The sequence below is a fragment of the Dunckerocampus dactyliophorus genome, chromosome 16 (assembly GCF_027744805.1).
Source record: "Dunckerocampus dactyliophorus isolate RoL2022-P2 chromosome 16, RoL_Ddac_1.1, whole genome shotgun sequence".
Lineage (NCBI taxonomy): Eukaryota > Metazoa > Chordata > Actinopteri > Syngnathiformes > Syngnathidae > Dunckerocampus > Dunckerocampus dactyliophorus.
Window position 1 is genome coordinate 1,842,074 of NC_072834.1, and position 10,771 is coordinate 1,852,844.

The following is a 10,771-nucleotide window of genomic DNA, read 5'->3' on the forward strand; positions in this document are numbered from 1 at the left end:
TTCCATTATTTGCTTGGCTGGCTTCATGAGAGCTCTTAAATAAATAAGGTTTAAACAAAGGAGCACTTTAATTCAGGCCCCTAATTCGGGTTGCTTCCTCATACACAAGGCTACATTTCCACTTTAAGGCACTCGTCAATCTGCCTTGCTTCAATAAGTGTAACACAAATGCGACATTGTGAAGATTCTGGTTGATGCTTGTGGTTTATAGTATGAACACAAATGTACAATGTCTTCAAGTTCTTTTTTTCTCTTCTGTTTTTTTTATTTATTTATTTCCTCTTCTCTCCCTCCCTTTGTACAGAGACCCGAGTGTCTGCGTCTGTACACACCTCCGTTCATACTTGCCCCCGTTAAGGACAAGCAGACGGAGCTCGGGGAGACGTTCGGGGAGGCGGCACAGAAGTACAACGTGCTGTTTGTGGGGTACTGTCTATCCCACGACCAACGCTGGCTCCTTGCTACGTGCACTGACCAGCACGGGGAGCTCTTGGAGACCTGCATCATTAGCATCGACGTACCCAACAGGTAGAACCACTTGAAATTATTATTATATGTATTATTTAGTAGGGTTGTGGACGATGAACAGATGCGAGGGATGCGGCTGCAGCCTCCTGGATCGATAAGAATCAGTCATAAATCCTTACTTTAATCGATTTCAAGACATGTACCGGGTATCGCAAGACTAGCAACCGGTTGATTCAGTCTTTTAAACAACATGAGAGCCTGGGCTGCCGGCGAAACCAGTGTTGCGCATTCACCGTAGCTTAGCATGACTGAAGACGAGAAATGGATCTAATTAGCATTAGCAGCGCGCTAGCTAGTTGTGGGGAAAGATTTTCAGCTAAACGTATGAACATTAGAAGCAAGGCAAGGCTAATTTATTTTATTATGTATTGTGTAAAACTAAGACAGGAACAACATCAAATTAAAAGCACTAAATGAATGCAGACCCACCATCCACCAGTTCATTTGCAGCTCTTAATACACAGGTGCCTGTCGATCGCGAGCTACGGGGGGATTGCCAAGGTAGTTTGGGTCGGTAAATGTCACTTTGTAGATGTCATATGACATCAGTCATCTGACATTAAGGTCCTCTCTGCAGTGTTTCAAGCTGCACATGGAGATGCAACTTTCATCTTCATTGTTCTGATTAGGGATAAACTAACTCAGCGATAAGACACTTACATCGATAACAAAAGGTATCTGTTCACTTGTAGGGGAAAAAAAAGTGTATTTTCTGATGGCTTTGCTCCACATCTTGAACTCTACTACAGAAATCAGTGTTTTCTACACGTCCACCTCTTAAACTGTTATTTCATGATGAAATGGAAAATGTGCCCATTGCTGAAACCTTTTTAATATGTTGCCTTGACTTTGGCTGCTTTGTCTTTTGCATCATCATTCTCATTTCTTGTATGTCGGTAATGTTTGATAGCAAATGCTAACTGGATGTAATGCATGAACTGTGTGTCCTAATGAACTGACTTGCATGCTGAAAAAGTGCGTGCACCCCTGATATACATGTATAACCTACATACGTAAATACGTACACAGATTTTTTTTTATCCATCTTCTATGCCGCTCCTCCTCACTAAGGTCACGGGGGCACTGACTATTTTTTTAATAAATATAGTAAATATGTATATTTTCTATATTTATAGTATGAGCTAGATCTTTGGGTTATTTTAAAAGTAGCTTGCAGGCTGAAAAAGCCTGAGCACCCCTGTGTCAATGCATACAAATATACCTGTATATATCTACAGTATATATATATTTGTGTCCTGTCATTTATCTTTCTGTTCATAAAATACAGCAAAAATTGACATTTCACAAATAGTGGCAAATCGTGACTAATCATGATTAATTAATTTGAAAATGGATTCATTTGATTACATTTTTTAGTCATTAGACAGCTCTGACGCTCTTTTATAACTTTATTCTGACCCGAACACATTTCCAGCACCATACACTGTATGTTTCTCCAACTCCAAACAAACACGCCCCTAGTCTATTTGCCTTTGCAATGACACTTCCTCATTGTCACTAGACTAGACAGACGGTATGGTGCATTCAAGGACACTCGGAACATCACAAAAATGTCTTTATTATGCGTGTATTTGCGGCCCCAGTAAACAGAAATGCAAAGAAGAACAATAAGTAGATATTCTTATCACTCACTTTGTATGCTTGGAAAGCCCAGAAAATTTAACTTAAATGAGGTGATGTCTTTGAACGCAACTCCTCATTGCTCATAATAACACACTTAAAATCAGATTCAAATATTCTGCTATTAAAGAAACCAGCGATTTTCAAACGTGTACTTGCCATCTCTTAACTTGACTAAAACTCTTAACTAAAAATGTGCAGTTCATTTGGCGCTGTTAATGCATACAAATACTGTATATTATATTGCACTTTAATTATCCCACAATGGGGACAGCAACAAATTTTATCTTGTTTTTAATAAAATACAGCAAAAACGGGCATATTTTAGACATAGTGTGATATGGTTATTAATCATGATTAATTCATTTGAAAACCGTGATTAATCTGATTCAAATGTGTAATCATTTTGACAGCCCTAATTATTATATGTAAAAATGATTGGCCGTGTGTCCTTGTGCTTTGCTTAGGGCCAGAAGGAAAAAGGCCTCCGTCCGACGCCTTGGCCTGCAGAAGTTGTGGGATTGGTGCTTAGGTCTTGTACAGATGACATCAGTTCCCTGGAGGGTGGTGATTGGACGACTGGGCAGGATAGGACATGGAGAGTTGAAAGGTAGGAATTGCTTTTGTCACAGCACAATTCAATGTGTGTCAGGTCTTCATTCATCTCCTGACATGCCAGACTGGAGCATAGTGCTGAGCAGAAGAAACCTTCAGTCACTCAGCCGCCGTCTGAAGGAAATGTGTCGAATGTGCGGCATCTCCACCTCGGATACTCCCAGCATCCTGAGTGTGTGCTTGGTTGCCATGGAGCCCCAGGGGTCCTTCATCATAATGCCAGGTACGTACAAGGCGGAGATCATGAATTTGCTTATTTGTTCCAATGTGCACTGCTCACCCGAGTCGGCTTACTCTGCAGCCATGTGTAAGTGTGTGTGCGCGGCGGTCTGGCTTGATGGATGGCAGCAGCACATTACAATGCTTGTCACCTCCTAGTCCACAGCAGATTGATGGCAGGGAAGATAGTGTACCTTTTCACTCATAAAGCACTACCTCTCAGGAGGCCATTGATCTCAGTGCTGTGTGATGGAGAGCTCAATCGATAGGTTTATTTTGGGAAACAAGTGTGGGGGGTATTGTCACTACATCATGTCAGGATCGTGTAGAGCGACGCCGGCATGAAGAAAACAATCTCTGTTAGTAACTGTTAAAAGGTTCAGGTGCCAGCTCCGATGACTTGGGGGAGGTTAGTGTCCAAAGTGTGGCCCGCAGCTTTTTTTTTTAATTCTAAAAATAGAATTCAACAAGAAAGCTAAAAAATAAATAAATAAATAAAACAGTGTAATGTAATGACAAAAAGTTGAAATATTAATACTAATGACGGAAATAATAATAGTCACCTAAATGATGAGCATGCGTACACGGTAGGGGTGACACGACACGAGACAATACACGAGATTGGGTTGACAGGAATGACACAAGATTTTAACACAACTTTAATAAAAGCACGATGAAAAAATATGACTGGACAAACAGACTTTTTACAAAAACATTGCAGGTGCATTTTGAAATGTTTATTGTCCCCCATATTATTATACAAACAATAATATTGTCAACATTTGAGAGCAAATTAATCATTAACGTTATGCTAATATATCATCGTCATAATTCTATGAATATTTGGGGTGTCACGATACAGTTACATTTTGAAATATTTTATGTCTTTGCATGCATGACAGGAGCCTGATGCTTTAAAATGAAAAATTAGTAGTTAAAATAATGATGGCAGTTGTAGTTGATACTACTAATCATTTATGTCTTGTAGTTAAGTAAATACGCATGTCACGCACGGAAATTGCAGATAGCTTTATGTTTACGCTAAAAGAACTACAGTTCCCATGATGCTTAGAGTGCGAAAGTAGGTCCGAAATTAATTAATTATCTTAAGTAACTTTGATCAAATGGAGAATTACTACAGCTTCAGCTTGTACATTAATGCAGCTGTTAAACTCCGACAGAAAAAAGCAGTCACACGTCGTGAGCGAGTGATGCTGGGAACACCGAGTGCAGGTAGGGTTGCAAGGATTGTAGTGTGTGTAAAGCACTCGATGTGCGGTTTCAATCCTGCCTGGCGCACTGCCGCTTCCATATTACATGTGTTATCATTCCCAGCAGTGATGCCATAGTTCACAGTCTGTCTGCCCTCTTCCCACAAGATAGCTTTTCTCTAAATGAGAAATATTGTCACGTTTTAATCTTGCGAGATCTCGTGGAATAGACTTATTAACTTATGTATTATTATTATGTGTTATTGAAATTGAATTATTATGTTACATACATAATTTGTTCTTATTCCATTTTCTTATTTGTCATAACTCTCTTATTTTGATTTGTTTTATTTTTAAGTGATTATGTTTATTATTGGAAATCAGTGCTGTTATGTATACAAAGTACTGTATATCAGATTTATTATTCCATAAACCACTCTGGCTTTATTCTATGCAATCAATATCGTTCAGTTAGGATGACACTTTTGCTCTTTGTCATTCATTTTGAAAGTGTGATATATGGAAATATATCACATTTTCCGTCACGGGCTCAGTGGTTCATCACCATGGGTGGACGCCGGTACGCCATAATCATGGCTCTGTATGTACCTCTGTTTTAAGGTCATGGGTCGGTTTGTTTTCGGTAGAAATTGCAAAGTATAAAAAACTGCTTTGCTTTGGTGTAACTGGAGAAGAATACATGTGGTCTAATATCGAGACGCGTTTGTATCTTGTTGAATGAGAAAGTGTCTTATTGGACAATTTTTGAGTGTCTAACATGAAAGGACGTATCCCTTTTCTCAACGAGCACCGGGTCCTGCTGCGCTCACTATTTGTCTCTTAAGATGTCATTTTGCTTTGTTTTTCTTGAGTTGTGTTTGTGAACCACTCTCTGACTCTCTTTATCTCTTTCCCATCAGACTCCGTGTCAACAGGCTCAGTGTTTGGCCGCAGTACCACCCTAAACATGCAAACGCCCCAGCTGAACACACCACAGGACACCTCCTGCACTCACATCCTGGTCTTCCCCACATCTGCCTTTGTCCAAGTGGCCAGCTCAAATTACCCCAACATTGACACCAACATTGACATCCTCAACGGTACTACAGGTCAGAACTGCTTTGCTTTCCCCTTGGAATTGGTATATTATTTTATCTTTAGCACTGCATGCTTGCCACTGCAACTATGCCCTGTTTATCTGTCTTTCTATTACTCCATCAACTTTTGGGTTACAGCCATTTAAAAACAATATTCCAGCAGAACTTGTTTTTAAAAAAGACCCAATTTTTCTCCTCTTCGACACAGATGGCTCTGACGAGATGGGTATCTTTGATCTGCTGGACCCAGAGAACGAGTTGGTGGACCCCGACATAATCAACATCTCACCCACCACGTCACCAGTGCATTCCCCTGGCTCCCATTACCACCACGGAGGTGATGGCAGCAAGGTACAACCACTGTTATTCTTCATTTGCTGCCTTATCGGTAAATCCACTCCTGAGCAGGATCATTTTAAGACCAACTGAAATATTGCTAGAATGTACAGTTTGCGCTAATGCATCGTAAGGAGGTTCTAAGTAGAACTTCACTATATATACTAGTGTATGAATGTTTGATGGTGGTTGGAGAGGCCGTAGCTGTGTGGTGCATGGTGTGGGCATGCTTGATGCCAGTGTTTCCAGGAGGCTAGCGGGAATGTTGCTCCAGGTGGTGAAGATGGCTTCACGGAGGACATCCACTGTCTGGAACTGATGTCTGTTTTTGTAAACTTTCCTTTCCAACCCTTCCCAAATGTTCTCAGTTGGATTTAGATCAGGGGAACAGGCAGCATGGTCCAAAAGAGTGAGCTTATTCCTCTGGAAGAAGCATTGTGAAGTGCAGCGTTGTCCTTTTGAAAAAGCCAGTCATTACCACACAGACGAGGGCCTTCGGTCATGAGGGATGCCCCCTGCAACATCTCCACATAGCCAAGGAAGGAAGGAAAAAGCAGCCCAGATCAGGATGGCGTGTGGAAAACATCTCAGGTGGGATCTCCTTGTCACGCCAGTAACGTTGGAAGCCATCAGGACCGTCACGGTTAAATTTTTTTCATCAGAGAATAAAACTTTCTTCCACCTTTCAGTGTCCCATGTTTGGTGCTCTCCTGCAAATTCCAAATGGGCAGTTTTGTGGCCTTGAAGAAGACGAGGCATTTGAAGACGTTTTTTCTTCTTAAAACCATTCTCTGGCACATGCTGTCTGATGGTTAGTGGACTGCACTCGGCACCAGTAACAACCCTCATTTGGGCCGATGATCGTCCCGTGTCTTCATGGACTGCCAATCGGATTCTGTGGCTAAGAGCTGGTGACATTTTTTGGGGGTCTACCACCTGACTTTTTTGTTCCATAAACCTCAGGATGTTTGAAGAAGTTTAAAATGAAACGGTCTTATTCGTCCAACCTCAGCAGCATTGGCGTGCTGCGAGAGGCCTTGCTTACGCAGCTCAACAATCCCACTGCGTTCAAAGAGAGAAAGCCTTTTTGCCTTTGCCATCAATAGATCATGACAGTGTGAATACCTGATAGAAAATGACTTTGTTTTTGGCTTTTAAAGGCTGTGGTCTTAATGATGAACAGCATATTTCACTTTAATGCTTGAAAGTTGTCTCACTCCAATGTCTTTTTTTTTTTTTTTTTTTTTTTTTTTTTGCATTTTGAAGCTCTACTTAGAACCTCATTAAGATTCAACCGTGCAAAATGTAAATTCTTGCTATTTTGGTGTTTAAAATTTTGATTAATAGTGTAACTGCTTTCATCTCATCTTGTATATAAGATATCGCACAAAACTAAGCCTGAATTCATGCATTCTGCAGGGCCAGAGCGCAGACCGCATGGAGTCTCGTGAGGAGGTGCCAAATCTCCTGCAGCAACCCCTCGCTCTTGGCTACTTTGTGTCCACAGCCAAAGCTGGACCACTACCTCACTGGTTCTGGTCAGCGTGCCCACAGGCTCAGAACCAGTGTCCCCTCTTCCTCAAGGTATCAAGGCTCTGCTGTACCGCATGCTGGCTCATACTACTGCATAATAAACCTGTTAGAAATACACGCAGCACCAACTTATTTTTATGTTGACTGGCTGTGTCAGAAAATGTGTTTCCGAAAGCCGCTCGGATTTTGGTCCCACGGTGACGCAAATTTACATAAGACCGCCCTCACACCGTCTTTGGACTTGGAAGCTCCCTGAGTGAGCAAAGGTCCTCCGTTTTTTCTCGCCAGCAACTGCTCGGAAACACGAGCATGTCTGAAGCGAAAGCTAAGCAAGGCTGCAGTGTTATTGGATGCACAGATTGTCACACAACGTTTCCTGCCAGCCTCATGGGACATCAGAGCAAAGTGGATTCATTTTATGTACACTCCCGGTGAAAAGTTTTAGAACACTCCAATTTCTCTGGAGGAACAACCTACATTTGTTGGTGTTAAGATGGTCTGTCTCTCTTCCATCGTTAATTCCCTTTTTTGTAGCTACAAATGACTTTCTCCAGTACAATGCTGTTCAGCTCATGTTTACAAGGGCATAGTACCACGATGTGTTCCCAACACTGTTTTTATGCAGACAGAGGAGGTAGTAAGTACTCCAGAACTTGGAGCACCAACTGCCAAGGCTTGATCAACCTCCATTTCTGCACAACAGCTTTAAATTGTCGACCTGTTTTGTGGTCCCTGAAACAGTATCATTCTGAAATATTATGTTTCAGTTTTGGGTAACCTTACATTTAACCTCTGGCACGTCACCACTTATCTTTGTACCATTTCAAGCTATTCATTGGACTTGAACCACCATTGTTGCTCATTGGGAGGGGTGAGCAGTGGCTGAGTTGCATGAGACAGGACAGCCCCCCAGGCCCAAAACCAGCTGCTCTGAACAGGACTGGTTAGTGTGCTCGACTTGATTGTGTCCGTAGGTCAACTTGTGTTGATGTGCATGAAATGACATGTACAAAAATGTGCTAATCAATTCGCTAAAACGTCTGATAAGTACTAGTAAAAATGCACAAATCTAAAACAACAAGACAGTAAAAATACATTAAAGCGATCTCCAGAAAGCTAATATGCAAATTGTGTATTTTTACTCCGCGTCGCATCGCTCGTTCATCAGTGTGATTGCAGCTGGAACAAAGCTGCTTTTTAATGCTTGGCTAATTTAGCAGTATGTTTATTACTGCACTGCATTATTCTGATATGTTAGATACTTCATTTAGATACACAAGGACTGTGAGTCTATGTATATTAGGTCTTTTTCATTTGCACGGCGCATCTTTATTCATGAAGTTGTAATTTATTCTGTCTGACTTTTTAGTGCGTTTGACTCCAGTTTTGTCGCAAATGCACAGTTTTAATTCACAGGGAAAGAAACATTGCTCTCCTGTGGAAGAGTCTTTATTTAGACGAGAGGTTAATGACTGATTTGAATATATTTGACACTCTTTCTCTGTTAGGCCTCTTTGCACCTCCATGTGTCTTCAGTGCAATCGGATGAGCTACTGCACAGCAAACACTCCCATCCTCTCGACTCCAATCAGACCTCAGATGTACTCAGGTAAGCAAACAACGCCACCACATGCTGAAAAAGCACCCATATATTCCTGCCGCAAGGTATGCTGGGTAGCTTGCGGTACACCGTCTCCCAACATTTTGCCGCGCTTGCAAGCATTTTGCTTGATTGCAAAATATGTTGAGGTTGACGGAGAAGTAAACGAGGGGTAGTTACCATACTCATATGAAGTTCATACTTCATATTGTTGTTGCCGCTGGACTACCCAGCATGCTTTGCAGGATACTTCATATTGTTGTTGCCGCTGGACTACCCAGCATGCCTTGCAGGCATTTGGAAATAACACTTTTAAGTTATGTTTAGTGCTTAGTTGTGGTTTATCACCCACGAAGTAGTAGTTGATTTATGTGATGCTTTAACTTGCTGTCGATGTGTTCTTGATTTGTTGCACTGTGAGAAAGTATGTCGTTCTGTTTGATGGCCGTCTATATACAGATGGCCCCTGTTGAAATTTTTTTAACCCAATGTGGCCCACGAGTCAAAAAGTTTGCCCAGCCCTGTCCTAGAAGATATGAATGGGTGAATGGGAGTAAAACAGTTGATTTGTATCTTGTCCCCTGACAGATTTGTGTTGGAGCAATACAACGCCCTCTCCTGGCTGACATGTGACCCGGCGACACAGGACCGACGATCATGCCTGCCCATTCACTTTGTGGTGCTCAACCAGATCTACAACTCCATCATGAACTTGTTGTAGCCAGCCGCTCACGGTAGAGATGTTTCCGGGATATGCAACGCGACAACAGATCAGACTGGAGTGCAGTTTTGGATCTTATTTATTCCCAGATAGGATTTGATGCGCTGTAAAAAAAAAAAAAAAAGAATAAAAATGAGCGGAGATGTGCATGGCCGGAAGACATGCACAAAGAGACAAGGGAATAAAGTTCATGGGGAAAAGCAGAGTTAATGAACCTGACAATGACATATTGGTTGTCATGTTTGTTTTTAACATGGCAGCAAGCTCACTGGCCAGTCTGTGTTTGGAAAGATATCTGTTGTGTAAAGAGATAAAGGGACGTATTCGATCAAGAAGCAACTTTTACAATGGATTTTTGGTTTTACAACCCAAAATTCCTTATTCCTTTGAATGGAGTCATATCCAAACAAAATGCCTGCATCTACAGTATCTTATTTATTGTAAGTTTTTAAATGTATTATTTGTCTTATTTCGTAATCTGATATATATATATATATGTATACAGTATACACTGTATATATGTATACTGTATATATAGAGAGAGAGGTTTTTACCACCTTCCTGCTTGAAAGCAGTTGCTCTAAGATATATGTAATCACCTTAATAACAAAAAATTGACAAAAACGAAATAAGGTCCCATTAGGTTGCTTTTAGAGTATTATTTTTTGTAACGGAGAGAGACTATTTGTATTGTCACGATGTACAGAAGAAGTGGAGAATTATGACTTACAGCAAAGCTGTAGCTACATAGGAATTGTACAGCAATGAACTTCACTGTGTTCTAATAAAGAGGTACATTGTTGTATATAGTATTTTATACCACACATTTAGACACAAAAACCAAACTGCAATCTATATAAATAATTATATATAAATGCCATGCCAACAGTTGATGCTGTGGCTTCTGTTTTAGGAATAAAAATGTGTCAACCTATTTCCCTGTGCTTGTGGTTATTGCGTTGGCGGAGATTGGAATGGCTGTGGTGTTGGAAATACATTAGAGACGAGTCGTTCATAACTCGCAAATTGGATTTGCGGGTACTCGTCTCCATTTACTTATTCACTTTACCCCTGCTATCTAGCTAAATGAAAAAGGAAACCAGATAGCGCGTAACTATTTATATTAAAATAAATTAGCCGTGGAAAAAACAGCAGATCCGGTCCTTGCCTCAAATCTACCCTACTCTCTCGCAATTCACTGACTCGCGCGTGTGCAAGTTATTGTGTGCAAGTTGTTGCGTGTGTGCGAGTTTCTGTGCATGATCTTTGC

The 10,771-nt window shown here is 41.0% G+C and overlaps 1 protein-coding gene across 3 annotated transcripts in view; it reads left to right on the forward strand.

Moving 5' to 3' along the window:
* med13a (mediator complex subunit 13a) overlaps positions 1 to 10,569 on the forward strand; it is a 94,643-nt gene extending 84,074 nt beyond the window's left edge. Inside the window, exons 24-31 of one of the 3 annotated variants that reach the window (XM_054754087.1) lie at positions 305 to 528; positions 2,637 to 2,779; positions 2,849 to 3,007; positions 5,135 to 5,323; positions 5,520 to 5,662; positions 7,067 to 7,231; positions 8,689 to 8,789; positions 9,369 to 10,569. In XM_054754087.1, the coding sequence (XP_054610062.1) occupies positions 305 to 528; positions 2,637 to 2,779; positions 2,849 to 3,007; positions 5,135 to 5,323; positions 5,520 to 5,662; positions 7,067 to 7,231; positions 8,689 to 8,789; positions 9,369 to 9,501 (1,257 nt within the window). In that variant the 3' untranslated portion in view covers positions 9,502 to 10,569. The remainder of the gene's footprint in view (positions 1 to 304; positions 529 to 2,636; positions 2,780 to 2,848; positions 3,008 to 5,134; positions 5,324 to 5,519; positions 5,663 to 7,066; positions 7,232 to 8,688; positions 8,790 to 9,368) is intronic. The other 2 variants (XM_054754085.1, XM_054754088.1) reach the window with 2 other exon arrangements.
* Positions 10,570 to 10,771: the final 202 nt, after the last annotated feature.